Source organism: Miniopterus schreibersii, assembly GCF_964146895.1.
Source record: "Miniopterus schreibersii genome assembly, chromosome: 3".
NCBI lineage: Eukaryota > Metazoa > Chordata > Mammalia > Chiroptera > Miniopteridae > Miniopterus > Miniopterus schreibersii.
Window position 1 is genome coordinate 4,052,564 of NC_138103.1, and position 16,142 is coordinate 4,068,705.

The following is a 16,142-nucleotide window of genomic DNA, read 5'->3' on the forward strand; positions in this document are numbered from 1 at the left end:
GTAAGAAAATACTATGAACAACTATATGCCAAGAAACAGGACAACCTGGGCAAAATGGTCAAATTCCTGGAACACACAATCTTTCAAAACTCTATTAGGAAGAATAAAAAAACCTGAAAGGCTGATATTGAAGCAGAATCAAAATGAAATTGAAGCAGTAATCAAAAAACTCCCAGCAAACAAAAGTCCTGGACAGGATGGCTTTATAAGTGAGTTTTACCAAATATTCAAAGACTAGTAATAACTATCCTCCTCAAATTATTCCAAAAAGTTCAACAGGAGGGGGAACTTCCAAGCTCTTTTTGCATCGCCAACATTATCCTAATTCCAAAACCAGATAAAGACATTATAAAGAAAGAAAATTACAGGCCAATATCCCTGATGAACACAGGTGCTAAAATCCTCAACAAAATATTAGCAAATCGGGTCCAGCAATAGATTAAAAAGATCATATACCATGACCAAGCAGGATTTATTCTGGGTATGCAAGGATGGTTCAGTATTCACGAATCAATAAATGTGATATATCACATAAACAAAATGAAGGATAAAAATCACATGAGCATTTAAAGACATTCAGAAAAAACATTCGACAAATTACAGCACCCATTGCCCTAGCTGGTTTGGCTCAGTGGTTAGAGCGTCGGCCTGCAGACCGAAGGTTCCTGGGTTCTATTCCAGCCAAGTGTATGTACCTTGGTTGCAGGCTCGATCCCGGCCCTGGTCTGGGTGTGTGCCGGAGGCAACCAATTGATGTATCTCTTTCACGTCATGTTTCTCTCTTTCTCTCTCTCCCTTTCACTCTCTCTGAAAAGCAATGAAAAAAATATCCTTGGGTGAGGATTAAAAAAAAAAAAAAATCCAGCACCCATTTATGATAAAAAAACTCTCAGCAAAGTGGGAATAAAGGGAACATACCTCAACATAATAAAGGGTATATTTGACAAACCTACAGCCAATATCATACTCAGTGGGCACAAACTAAAAGTGTTTTCCTTAAGAACAGGAACAAGACAGGGATATCTGCTTTCACTACTCTTATTCAACATAGTACTGGAAATTCTAGCCACAGCAATCAGACAAGAAGAAAATATAAAAGACATCCAAATTGGAAAGGAGGAAGTAAAACTGTCATTATTCACAGATGGCATAATATTGTATATAGAAAACCCTAAAGGCTCTACCAAAAACTACTAGTTTAATAAATTTGGCAAAGTGGCAGAAACAAAATTAACATCCAGAAGTTGATAACATTTTTATACACCAATAATGAACTCTCAGAATGAGAAACTAAAAAAAAAAAAAAAAAATCCCATTTACCACTGCAACAACAAAAAAATAAGATACCTAGGAATAGACTTAATCAAGAAGGTAAAAGACCTGTACTCGGAAAACTACAGGACACTGGAAAAAAAATAGAGGAAGGTACAAACAAGTGGAAGCATATACCATGTTCATGGATTGGAAGAATTAACATCATTAAAATGTGCATACTACCCAAAGTGATCTATAGAGGCAAAGCAATCCCTATTAATATACCATCAGCATATTTCACAGATCTAGAACAAATCTTCCAAAAATTTATATGGAACCAAAAAAGACCCCAAATAGCCTCAGCAATCTTGAGAAAGAACAAAATTGGAGTGATCACAATACCATATATCAAATTATACTACAAAGCCACTGTAATGAAAACAGCCTGGAACTGCCACAAGAACAGACATATAGATCAGTGGGACAGAACAGAGACTCCAGAAATCAAACCATTACATTATAGTCAATTAATATCTGACAGCCCAGCTGGCATGGCCCAGCAGTTGAGCATCGACCTATGATCCAGAAGATCGAGATTCAATTCCTGGTCAGGGCACAGGACTGGGTTTTGGGCTCTATCCCCAGTAGGGGGAGTACAGGAGGCAGCCAATCAATGATGTTTCTATCTCTCTCTCTCCCTCTCCCTTCCTCTCTCTGAAACTAATAAAGATTTTTTTTTTTTTAATTGACAAAGGAGGCAAGGACATACAATGAAGTAAAGACAGTCTCTTCAATAAATGGTGTTGAGAAAACTGGACAGGTACATGTAAAAAATTGAAACTAGACCACCAACTTACACCACACACAAGAATAAACTCAAAAGGTATAAAGACTTAAATGTAAGTCATGAAACCATAAAAATACTAGAAGAAAACATAGGTACTAAAATCATAGACATCTCATGTAGCAGAATTTTCTCCAATACATCTCCTAGGGCAAAAGAAACAAAGAAAGAAACCAAACAAATTAGACTACATCAAACTAATAAGCTTCTGCACAGCAAAATAAATAAATAAATAAATAAATAAATAAATAAATAAATAAATAAATAAATAAATAAAATCCTCAAATGAAAAGGGAGAACATATTTGCCAGTGATACATCTGATAAAGGGTTAATTTCCAAAATATATATAAAGAACTCATACAACTCAAAAAAGGAAGACAACAGTTCAATTAAAAAATGGGCAAAGGACCTGAATAGACACTTCTCCAAAGAGGACATACAGGTGGCCAAGAGACATATGAAAAAATGCTCAACATCACTAATCATCAGAGATGCAAATTAAAACCACAACGAGGTATCACCTCACACCTGTCAGAATGGCTGCCATCAACAAACCAAATGACAAGTGCTGGCAAGGATTTCGGGAAAGGGGAGCCCTAGTACACTGCTGGTGGGAATGCAGACTGGTGCAGCCACTGTGGAAAACAGTATGGAGTTTCCTCAAAAAATTAAAAACAGACCTAGCCAGTTCTGCTCAGTGGTTAGAGCATGGGCCCTTGGACTGAAGAGGGTCCTGGGTTTCATTCCAACCAAGGGCACATACCTTGGTCACAGGCTTGATCCCCAGTGCCAGTCAGGGAGTGTTTGAGAGGCAACCAATTGATATCTCTCACATTGATCTCTCTCTCTCTCTCTCTCTCTCTCTCTCTCTCTCTTCCACTCTCTCTGAAAAACAATAGAAAAAATATCCTCAGTGAGGATTTTTTTTAAAAATTAAAAATAGAACTGCTGCTTGACCCAGGGATTCCACTTCTGGGAATATATCCTAAGACTCCCGAAACACCAATCAGAAAGTATATATGCTCTCCTCTGTTCATAGCAGAGTTTTTTACAATAGCTATGATCTGGAAACAGCCCAAGTGCCCATCAGTAGGTGAGTGGATAAAAAACTGTGGAACATTTATACCGTGGAATACTATGCAGCTGTAGAAAAGAAGGAGCTCTTACTTTTTGCAACAGCATGGAGGGACCTGGAGAGTATTATGCTAAGTGAAGTAAGCCAGTCAGAGAAAAACAAATATCACATGATCTCACTCATATGTGGAATCTAATAAGCTGATGAACAAAATACGACCAGAGGCTTAGATGTACGGGACAGACTGATAGATCTCTGAGGAAAGGGGGGTTGAGGGGTTGGGAAGAGATTAACCAAATAACTTATATGCATATACACAAAGCCCATGGACACAGACCATAGTGTGGGGAAGGCCTGGGGTGGGGCAGGGGCAGAGGCAGGGGCTGGGTGGAGGGGGCAAGGTGGGGGAATGGGGGACACCTATAACACTGTCAATAATAAAATAATAAACAAAAAATAAAGCAGAAATAAAATGAAGTAACTGCTTTTGCTCAGGATTTTTTAAACGGCCTTTATGCTTTGTCCTTGTTAACCTGTTTAAACTATGGATCGGTTCTAAAGAACAGAACATGGCAGGGGAAATTCACCCGGCATTTTTCTCCGGATATTGAGAAAGGATGTTAAAAACTGTCAAGGGACATACGTTTCCTTGATACAAGCATGCAAATGGGGAGATACTTTAAGTTAAAAAACAGCAAAACTTTTTCAGTCTAAAAATTACTATAAAACATCATTTTGAATTCATGTAGCAGGACCACCATGATAGACGTATAAAACTGTTATCTATGTGGGCTTCCAAGTCTTGAAGTTTCACAGAGATTCAATCCTTTGGGCTAGTTACTATACTGTCCACTACCAATTTGTTCTAAACGCACACACGTCTTCGTGAAAATTTTCTCAAATTGTTCCATGAGGGACCTGGAGTAGAACTTCTTAATTTATTCACCCAAAACACAACTACTGCAGTAAGTATAGTAGACAGTGGGGCCACAGTGATAAGAAACTAGGCCCTATTCACAATAATCTCAGTCCAGTGGGGGCCACAGATAGCCCCGGCCAGGGGGATAAATGCCACAGCGGAGATAAGCAGAGGGCACTGGGGCCATGCAGGAGAGACACCTAATCCATGAGGAAGTCATGGAAGCCCTTCCAGAGAAGCATCCCCCGAATGCAGCCTCGGGAAACAGCAGGGGATGCCAGGCAGGACCCGGGCAGCTCTCCACACAGACACTGCAAGGAGACATGGAGGTGTTTGAATCCAAACCTGCGAAGTATTTCTGTATGGAACAGAGTACAGTGTGAATGTAGGAAATAAGAAGTGGAATAATAGGAATAATAAGAAATGAGGGTGAAGAGGTGAACAGGGATGACATAAAGGACCTCACAGGTCATCATTTGGAATCGATCCTGAAAACAATGAGAGACCAGGTTGTGAGGCAAAGGAATGACGTGTTATTCTAGGAGCGATATGAAGAAGGGTTTGGGGGGACTGGGGACAAGAGGCAAGGGGATCATGTTGGAAGTTATACAGGAGTCCATGGAAGACATGCAGAGGACCTGAGCCAAAGGAATGGCAGTGGGAACAGAGTAGGATGGGCGCAGAGCACGTCAGGGAGAAAAAGCTACTAACTGGCAGCATGTTGGATGTGGGCGACAAAGAGGAAAGAGGCGTCCCAGGCACTCTGCAGTCTCCGACTCGGGCAACTGAATAGATGGCAGGGCTGATTCCCAAGATGGTGAATTAAGGCAAAGGACATGTTTAGGGGCAAGATCCTTATTTGGCAGCAGCACTTAATGAAATGATGCACTTTAATAGGTTAATGAGGCACTTAGCTTCACTACAAAGCCTAGTGTATCCAATCTCTTCAAAAGGCTGTTAAGATTCAAACAACTGGGCAGGAAGGTACAATGACTGCCTAGAAACGAATGTTAAACACGGTTCGGACTGAAGGTGTTCCAGTACTTGAAAGGGGGAATGGCAAGACCTGCTGTAAGTTTGGGGTTGACACTGGCATTTACTTACATGACAACAGTGAGATAAAGAGCCAAAAAGTAATAGTATTGCTGTCCCAGCAGTAACATGACAATGGAGGCTGCTCCTTTTAGGTAGAAAGAAATTAAGATAATTTTATAGTAACCAAACTTCTTCAGCCAGGACTGGCTCATAAGTATGAGGCACTGAAATGGAAACAGACGGACAGCGTGTTAAGATGGAACCCCACGAATTATGCTCACTCTTGCGGACGACAAAATAAAGCTTCTCAACAAAAAATAAAATTGCTTCTGAATTATAACATCATTTCAAAAGACAACTAGTACTGTCTATCATGGTTAGAGATGCTGTTATCCATAAAAATTGACTACGGTTAATAATATCCCATAAATAACAAAGAAATAGCCATATATTTCCTATAAAACAAACCAGGAAATGGTTTCCAACATTTTTATTTTCACACTAACATGAAGAGATATTACTAAAACCAGCCATGTGAAAGAATCCATCACTTAGAAATAGTCAGCATTGCTTTATGGCAATATGGAAGGTCCAACTCAAATCTAAAATAAATTCAGGTTTTAAAATTTGGGATGAAAACCCAGAATTCACCTAATACACAAGAGGCAAAACAAACATTTCTTGAACAAATGAATAAATATTTCACGATTCTCCTTACTATAAATCTGAAATGCACTCTACCCTAAAATCAAGCGCCAGAGATAAACAATAGTTTACAATTCTATCTACATTTCTTCTGGTTTGGGTGCCTAGCTGATCTTACATATTTCCACAATTCTGAAAAATTTGCATTGAGAGTTCAGATATTTTTTCCTGCATTTCTTGCTACCAATGAAAAAGTTCATTGTTCTAGACTGAAAAGTCTGTGCTAAATATACATATGTACATTAATAAAGATCAGAAGATAGTTTTCAATTAAAAAGTACATTGTTTAGCCCTGAAGTTTTCCCTAACCAAATCTACATACAATTAGAAGAGAATTCTGAATGATATAAGTAGAATACAAATTCTCTCTGATACACTTAAGGGTTTTGTCCCCTGTATGACTTTTGGGCTTACTTTTCTACTTTCAAGAAACAAGAGCTCATTTTCTAGATACTACAAACAATGGCTCAGGGATCAATGTCATTCCAAGGCATTTCTTATATATAAAGAAATTCCAAGGCATTTCCTGTATATAAAAATATTATACAGCTACACATCTCACATATTGAAGTGAAGCTTCCTGTTCTCAGTCTCTAATACATAAGTAAACAGTACGAGAAATGAGAATGTCAGGAATACGTGGCAGAATGGAAAGAGCAAGATTCTGAAACCAGATGTCCCCAGGTTTGAATGCCAGCTTTGCCCCATCACCAGCTGTGTGTTCAGATTACTTCACCTCAGAGTCATTTCCTCCAATCTGTCTCTGTCCCTGTTTCTCTCTCTCTCTCTTTCTGTCTCTCTCTCTGTCTCTCTCATCTATCACACACTCAACATAGAAGGTACTTAATAATTGTTAGTTGTTTTGTGTCCAATCTGTAAAAAGATAAGAATTGATGAGTAATCTAAGAAAAAGGCCGAGGCTGCTTTTTCTTTTACTAAAATAAAACCATCTGTAAACATGTTTTTGGCTCTCCATTCATGTTCACCGAGTAGGAGTCTGTGAATAGTATGTCCTAGCGTAAATGTTGGTGAGCTTATGTCAAAGAAGCCTAAATCAAGAGAGCGCAGAGGCAGGGCCGTGCGTACAGCGAGCCTAATCCATATTTGCTGCATTGAGTCTTAATAGAAAGAGCTAACAATTCCAGTGTTTGTTTTGTGGCAGGAACCGTTTTGAGTACTTTGTATGCTTAATTCATGTAATCATCATCATAATTCCATTAGTTAGGAACCATTTTTATTCTCATTTTATAGATGAGAAAATTGAGACACAGAGAGGTTGAGTAACTTTCCCAGGGTCACAGAGCTAGTGGGAGGGGAACCAGACTCCTCCCCAGCAGACCCCATGCTCTTGACCCATTTACTATTCTGCTTTTCTGAGGGGAGTGGGACGTGGAAGGGCTGCAGACTTACTGTAACAGTTATTAGAAAGAGCACTTCTTTTCTCCTTTAATTTATTCAACTCCTCAAAAAGAAAGCCACTGAGAAGACAGCCTGAGAAAATGGAAAAGCAGTCCTTACCCTTCATTGCTATCCCCAACAGTTAAAGCGACTTACCCAATTAAATAATATTAACGACAGATTCCACATTTATTTCTTGGTCAATAATTTATACATGTCACTTCTCTAGAAATTAAAAATTTCAAGCAACTTTGGATTTATACTTTATAATGATTTTTTTAAATCCTCACCCTAGGATGTTATTCCACTAATTTTTTATTTTATTTTTTTTAGAGAAAGTGGAAGGGAGAGAGAGAGAAAGGGGGGGAGGGAGGGAGAGAGAGAGAAACATTGATGTGAGAGAGACGCATTGATTGGTTGCCTCCGCAAGTGCCCTGACTAGGCCAGGGAGCAAGCCTACAGTCAAGGTACGAGCCCTGCACCAGGAATCAAACCTGCGACCCTTCAGTCCATGGGCTGCTACTCTACCACTGTGCAACCGGCCAGGGCTATAAAGATTTTTAAATTGAGATAAACATACCCATATGTTAGTGTCAGAGTCTGAAAAAAGGGATGGTTAAAATCTTTGGCCATACTTCTCTTAAAATTTAATAGCCAAGAGAGACTGGGAAAAATATTTAGTGAACCACAGCCAACAAAGAGACTGGTATCTAGAATATATAAAGAATTCTTACAATTCAATAATATGAGGACAAACAACTCAGTGAAAAAAGAGTCAAAAGATTTGAACAAATAATTCACAAAAAATATGTGGATGACAAGTAAGCAAATGAAAAGATGTTCGACCTCACTAGCAGTCATTAGGGAAATCCAAATCAAAACCACAGTAAGGCACAACTACTTCACACCTACTAGTATGTTAAAACTAGAAAGACCGGTCATAAGCACCGGTGAGAAGGTGGGGCCGCTGGAACACATACACTGCTGGTAGGAATGTAGAATGGCTCAGCCACTTTGGAAAACAATTACAATTTGCATCATCTTTGAAAGTTAAAACATACAGCTACCATGCGATCCAGCTATCCCACTCCTAGGTATTTATCTAAGAGAAAAGAAAGCATATCGCTCTACACAGACACAAATGTTCATAGCAGCTTTCTTTACAATAGCTAAAAAACTGGAAACAACCCAAATGCCCATCTCAAAGTGAATGGATAAGCAAATTGTGGTATATCCATACAGTGGGATAATACTATTCAGCAATAAAAGGGAATGAAATATTGATACGCACAACATGACTGAAAGAATCCAGAGCAAAGCCCTGGCCAGGGGGCTCATCGGTTGGAGCATCGTCCCGCACACCAAAAGGCTGAGGGTTCCATTCCTGTTCAGGGCATATACATAGGTTTCGGGTTCAATCCCTGGCCAGGGGGCGTACTCTCTCACATCGATGTTTTTCTTTCTCCCTTCCTCTTTCTCTAAAAATCAATAAAAACATATCCTTGGGTGAGGATTAAAAAAATAAAAGAATCCAGGCCAAAAATAGTACAGGCCGTATTATTCCATTTACGTAAAAGTCTAGAAAATGCAAACTAAACTATAATCTAGTTATATAAAAAACTAGAAAATGTGACAGAAAGCAGGTAGGCAGTTACTTAGGGATGGGGCAGGGTGGGAAAGGCTAGAGAAGGGATTACAAAGGGGCACAAAAGACTCGGAGGAGTGATGGATATGTTAACTATCTTGATTGTGGTGATAGCTTCATGGTGTGTACATATGTTGAAATATACCAACTTGTAGTTTAAATATATGCAGTTTACTGAGGAATAATCATACCTCAACAAAACTGTAACCAAAAAACTGTTTCTTTCAACTCTTACATGTTTTCCATGTATTTAATAAAGCATGAAAAACAAGAACAGGAGCCTGTATTAAAAACTGTTAAGCACAGCCCTGGCTGGTGTGGCTCAGTAGTTAGAGCATCGGCCTGCACACCAAAGGGTCCAGGGTTTGATTCACAATCAAGCACACATACCTGGGTTGCAGGTTAGCTCCGTGCCCCTGGTCAGAGCGCACACAGGAGGCAACCAATTGATGTGTCTCTCTCACATAGATGTTTCTCTCTCCCTTTCTCTCCCCTCTTCCGGTCTCTCTGAAAAGTAATGAAAAAAATATCCTCTAGTGACGATTAACAAAAAACAAACAAACAAAAAACTGTTACAGTGTGTAATAGTAAACTACTGGAAATAGCAGTAGATCCATCAATACAGTACAATTATGGTACATGGACATAATTTACCCCCAACACAACTATTTTTAAAAAGTAGATATATACATGATACTGGAATGTCCATAACCTATTAAGTTTAAAAAGCAGGATATAGAAAGTTCATGAATTACCTCATTTTATTTTAAAATTATGTGCATACAGGATTCCAAATGGCGGCGGATTAAGTGGAAGCTACACTGACACTCTCCCAGGACCAAACTGGAATTACAACTAAAATAGACAAAAACCATCCTGAATAATCAACAGCAACTGAAGACGAGCCAGAGAGCACCCTCATAACCAAGGAGGAAAAGTGGAGACCACACAAAGACTGGTAGGAAGTATGGAGGCATGAGGGGACTGCCATGTAGAGATGGCTGGAAATGCAGGCACCCTCTTAAAAGACCAATGCACAAAGATTCGTGTGGAGCAACTCACCTTGGGCTCCAGCAGAGGGAAAGCAGAGTGGACTAGAGCTGTGTAAGGAGAATCCAGGGGGGCTGACAGGGGGAATAGATCTCAGAGGGCACCTGTCTGGATTCCTGTGCTGAGTCATTCCCCCATGAGGCAAAGGACATCTTTCTCAGGCAGACATTTACCAGCCAGGCAGCTTTTGCCTGGGGGTGGGTGGGAGCAATTGCCCTACCCATTGGAAACCACCCGCTCCACCCTGTGGAGTTTACACCTTGCTGTGGTCTCCAGCCTGAGGCTCATTCAGAGACTATGATTAACAATCAGGCTCTGGGTGCTTTGTGTCTTTGCCTGATCAGCTTCTGGACCCAAGGCTTGGAATAGCAGACCTTGGTGGGCACCTTGGTCCCTTCCAAACACACCGAGCCCCAGCAGAGGGAGACACAAGCTGTGGACTATGGAAAGATTCAAACAGGGTTCTAAAGGCCAGTCACAAACAGTGTCTGACATTGGCCTACACCAGAGAACATCCGAAAGACTGGGAATTATAGCAGATCTACCTAATACACAGAAACAAACCCAAACAGGCAGCCAAAATGGGGAGCCCCAAATGAAATAACATGAGAATTCTCCAGAAAAAGAGCTAAATGAAATGGAGATAAGCAATCTATCAGATACAGAGTTTGGAATAATAATTGTAAGGATGGAATGCTCAACAGCATGAGAAAAGATATAGAAACTACGAAGGAAATTAAGAATGACACAGTAGAAATAAAAATACATTGGAAGGAATAAACAGCAGATTAGGGAAAGCTGAGGACTGGATCGGTGAATTAGAAGACAGAGTAGGAAAAACACTCAATCAGGGAGCCAAAAAGAAAAAACAATTAAAAACAGGAGGACAGCCATAGCGAGTTTTTCTCAATGGCTAGAGCATCAGCCCATGGACTGAAAAGTTCAGGGTTCAATTCCGGCCAGGGGCACAGGCTCAGTTGCAGGCTCAATCCCTGGAGAGGCGCATGTAGAAGGCAACCAATCAATGTGTGTCTCTTACATTGATGTCTCTCCCCCCTTCCAAGATCTCAGAAAAGCAATGGAAAAAATATTCTTGGGTGAGGATTAAAAACAAAACAAAACAAAAACCCAGGAGAACAGTTTAAGGGAGCTGTGGGACAACATAAAACAACAATATTCACATCATAGGAGACCCAGAAGGTGAAGAAAGCAAGCAAGGAATAGACAGCCTCTTTGAAGAAATAATGGCAGAAAACTTCTTTAACCTGATGAAGGAAAAAGCCACACAAGTTCAGGAGACACAGAGAGTCCCAAGCAAGAAGAACCCAAAGAGGCCCACACCCAGGCACATCATAATTAAAATGCCAAAAGATTCAAGACAAAGAGAGAATCTCAATGGCAGCAAGACAAAAGCAATGTTACCTACAAAGGAGCTCCCAAAAGGCTGTCAGCTGACTTCTCATCAGAAACTCTACAGGCCAGAAGGGAATGGCATGAAGTATTCAAGGTAATGAAAAGCAAGGATCTGAAATCAAGACTACTCAATTCAGCAAGGCTATCATTCAAAATAGATGGCGAAATAAAGTCTCGCTTATACATGGAATCTAAAGAACTTAATAAACAGATGAACAGAATAGATTCAATGACATGGAAGCATACATGAGACTGACGAATGTCAGAGGGATGGAGAAGGGAGGGTGGATGGAGGGGGAGAGAGTAACCAAAGAATTTATATGTATATATGCACAACCCTAGGACATGGACAATGGTGGGGAGAGTGACTGGGGCGGGGGAAGGGACGGGGTGGAACGGGTCATTGGGGAGAAAAAAGGACATCTGTAATATTCTAAACAAAAATAATTTTTTTTAATTTTTTTTTTAAAAAGAGCTTTCCAGACAAAAAAAGGCTAAGGGAGTTTATCACCACCAAACCAGCATTGCAAGAAATGTTAAAGGGACTGCTGTAATAAGAAGTTGAAGTCGGCCCGGCCGGGCGTGGCTCAGCGGTTGAGCATCAACCTAGGATCCAGGAGATAAGGGTTCGATTCCCGGTCGGGGCACATGCCCGGGTTGTGGGCTGCAGCCGATCAATGACTCTCTCATCATTGATGTTTCTGTCTCTCTCTCTCTATCAAGAACATGGCTACTAACTAAAACAAAGCAAAAAATATCAGTGGGAACCACAACAACCAGATCACTAAATCCATGCACTTAGGAAAGCTCATGTACTTTACTCAAGGACCCCTCAGGTCTTCACTTAAAAACTTATCTATTTAACTACTTACAAATAAATTTAACTAAAGGAAAAAAAGTATCCTGTGGAAACTACAAAACATTATTGAAAGAAAATTTAAAAGATCTAAATAGAAGGAAAACATTTCACGGTCATGGATCGCAATGTTAACATTGCTAAGATGGCAGTATTACCCCGAGTGATGTACAGATTCAGGGCAGTCCCTGTCAGTGTCCCAGCTGCTCTCTCTGCAGGTATTGACAATATAATTCTAAAATGCACATCGAAACGCAAGGGACCTGGAATAGCCAAAACAATCTTGAAAAGCAGGAACAAAGCAGTAGGGCTCACACTTCCCAGTTTCATCAAAAAAGTGAAAAGACAGCCCACAGAATGGAGAAAAAAATTTGCCAATAATATATCTGATAACAAATTGTATCAAAAATATACAAAGAACTATTACAACTAAACAATAAAACGACAATTAAAATACCCCAATTAAAAACTGGGCAAAAAGCCCAGCCGGTGTGGCTCAGTGGTTGAGCGTCAACCCGTAAACCAAGACGTTCCCAGTTCAATTCCCAGTGAGGGCACATGCCCACGTTTCAGGCTTGATCCCCAGTAGGGGGCATGCAGGAGGCCGCCAATCTCTCTTATCGATGTTTCCATCTCTCTATCCCTCTCCCTTCCGCTCTCTCTAAAATCAATATAAATATATACATATTTTTTTCAAAATGGGCAAATGACATGAATAGATACTTCTTCAAAGAACAGATACAAATGACCAATAGCGTATGAAAAGATGCTTAACAACATTATTCATCAAGGACATGCAAATCAAACCACATGAGATGTTATTCACACTCAAGGATGGCTATAATAAAACAGACAGATAATAGCAAGTGTTGGTAAAGATTTGGAGAAACTGGAACCTTTGTCATTATTTTTGGAAATGTACAACGGTGCAGCTACTTTGGAAAATATTCTGTCTCAAAATGTGAAACAGAGTTACCACTCAAAAGAAATAAAAATATATGTCCATCCAAAACCCTGTATGTTAAGCCCTGGCTAATGTGGCTCAGTTGGTTCGGACGCCATCCCATAAACCAAAAGTGTGCAGGGTTTGATTCCCGGTCAGGGCACATACACTAGGTTGCACATACAGAAGGCAGCATATTGGCATATTGTCTCTCTCTGTCTATCTGTCTCGCTCTCTCTCTCTGCCCCTTCTTCTCTGCCTAAAATCAATAAACATATCCTTGGGGTGAGGATTTAAAAAATTAAATTACCCTAGCCGGTTTGGCTCAGTGGTTAGAGCATTGGCCCGTGGACTGAAGGGTCCCAGGTTCAATTCTGGCCAAGGGCACATACGTCAGTTGCAGGCTCGATCTGGGCCCTGGTCAGGGCTCGTGCAGGAGGCAACCAATCAATGTGCCTCTCTTACATCAATGTCTCTCTCTCTTTTTCTCTCTCCTTTCCACTCTCTCTGAAAAGCAATGGAAAAAGTATCTTCCGATGAGGATTAAAACAACACAAAAACAAAAAAATTAAACAAATTAATTTTTTTTAAAAAAACTTATATGTTAAGGTTCACAGCAGTATTATTCCTTAATATCCAGAAAGTGGAAATAACCCAAATGTTCATCAGTTGATGAATGCATAGCAAAATGTATACAATGGAATATTATTCAGCTGTAAAGGGATAAGGTACTGACATATGCTGTAACATGTGTGAACCTTAAAGACACTATGCTAAGTGAAAGAAGTCAGTCACAAAGACCACATATCTATGACTCCATTCATATTAAAGTCCAGAATAGGGAATTCTGTAAAGAGAGAAAGTAGCAATTCTACAAAGAATAGAAAGTTGCTCAGGGCTGAGGAAGGAGGACAGGGAAATAGTGGGACGATAGCTAAAGGGTGTGGTACTTTTTTTTTAGGTGATTAAAATGTTTTAAAATTGTGGTGATGGTTGCACATATCTGTAAATATACTAAAAACATTGAACTGTACACTTTAAATGGGTGAATCATGTGGCATATGTGAATTATATCTCAATGAAACTGTTCAAAAAAATCCATCTACTCTTTTAAAAATATTTTATATATGAGTTTAACAAACTTTTTTTAACCTGGGGAAGTGGAGACACTATACGAAGTATGTGATTAAAAAGTGGGAAGACATAGTTAGCCTGGAGTCTGATAGTAACAAACAGAGACAGGAACCCAAACAGCTTCCATTCCGGGTCACTGAAAGTAGAAGCAAAGAGCTTGACAAACCTCAAACTTCCCTGAAGGGAGAGCATCACTTTCTTACACACACACACCGTACCTGGGACTATACAGCTGAGCCAGAAATGACATTCTAGTTGGCACACTCTGTGAAATAAGCTGTGTAAGTAGTACTTTAGAGACAGAATCTTAAAGTGCACAGCTCTGGAGGCAGATGCCCAGAGCCTCCCTTTCTCATCTGTAAGGATAAGAAGGAAGAGTCCTTCCTGGTTGGTATTTCAGGATTCTTAGGATACATTCCTAGAAGTGGGATCACTGGGTCAAATGGCAGTTCCATTTTTAATTTTTTGAGAACGCTCCATACTGCTTTCCATAGTGGCTGCACCAGTCTGCATTCCCACCAGCGGTGCACTAGGGTTCCCCTTTCCCCACACCCTCGCCAGCACTTGTTGTTCACTGATTTGTTGATGGAGCCATTCTGACAGGTGTGAAGTGATATGCATCCCTATGTTCATAGCAGCGCAGTTTACAATAGCTAAGATCTGGAAACAGCCCAAGCGCCCATCAGTAGGTGAGTGGATAAAAAAGCCATGGAACATTTACACCATGGAATACTATGCAGCTGTAAAAAAGAAGGATCTCTTACCTTTTGGGACAGCATGGAGGGACCTGGAGAATATTATGTTAAGAGAAATAAGCCAGTCAGAGAAAGACAGGTATCACATGATCTCACTCATATGTGGAATCTAATGAACAAAATAAACTGATAAACAAAATAGATCCAGAGTCATAGAAGCATGGAACAGACTGAGGGATCTCAGAGGGAAGGCGGGGGTGGGGAGTGAGCAGGAGAAATTAATCAAAGAACTTATATGCTTATATCGGTAACCTATGGACACAGACATTGGTATGGGGATGTGGGGTGGAGGGGATCAATGGGGGAAAAAAGGGGACAACTGTAATACTTTCAACAATAAAGATAAATTAAAGAAAAATAAAATAAAAATAAAAATAATAAAATAAATAAAATTTTGAAGAAGAAGAAGAAGGAATAAGAAAGAAGAAAGAAGAAAGAAGAAAAAAGAAAGAAGAAAGAAGATAGAAGAAAAAAGAAAGAAGAAAGAAGCAAGAAGCCCGGCCGGGCGTGGCTCAGCAGTTGAGCATCAACCTAGGATCCAGAAGATCGAGGTTTGATTCCCGGTCAGGGCACATGCCTGGGTTGCAGGCTCGATCCCCAGTAGGCGGCGTGCAGGAGGCAGCCAATCAATGACTCTCTCATCATTGATGTTTCAACTCTCTCTCCCCTTCTCCCTTCCTCTCTCAAAAGTCAATAAAGATATATTGAAAAAAAAAAGGAGAGAGAGAGAGGAGTCCTTCCCTCAAAGATGGTTCGAAGATTCTGTGAGGTAATGTGTACTATGCACTTGCACAGTCCGTGGCACATGGAAGCACCCAATACATGTGTGTCATCATTATTAAGGTACATGTGGTAACCAAACTACGATCAAGGGCCAAGCTAATGGCAGAAAGGCAATTTCTATCCTATACACTTTGCTTAAGAAAGTGTGGCAACACTTAAAATATTTTAGAAATATTTCTATCCCACATGGTTTAAATATTTTTGAAAGTTAGTAAACAGTAAAAACTCGTCTATCTAGAAAAACTTATTCCAAAGAGTATACATAACAAATTTTACTTATCACTTAATTATGAAAATAGGAAAAACCCATATCATGGGCAGGTTAAGTCAC

The 16,142-nt window shown here is 40.0% G+C and overlaps 1 protein-coding gene across 1 annotated transcript in view; it reads right to left on the reverse strand.

The window, feature by feature from the left end:
* Positions 1-16,142, reverse strand: part of LOC308554457 (transmembrane protein 180-like) — a gene marked incomplete at its 3' end in the record, with an annotated part of 38,785 nt that overhangs the window by 20,174 nt on the left and 2,469 nt on the right. The window contains exon 3 of the mRNA XM_081131697.1: positions 5,199-5,353. Within this exon, the coding sequence (XP_080987823.1) occupies positions 5,199-5,353 (155 nt within the window). The remainder of the gene's footprint in view (positions 1-5,198; positions 5,354-16,142) is intronic.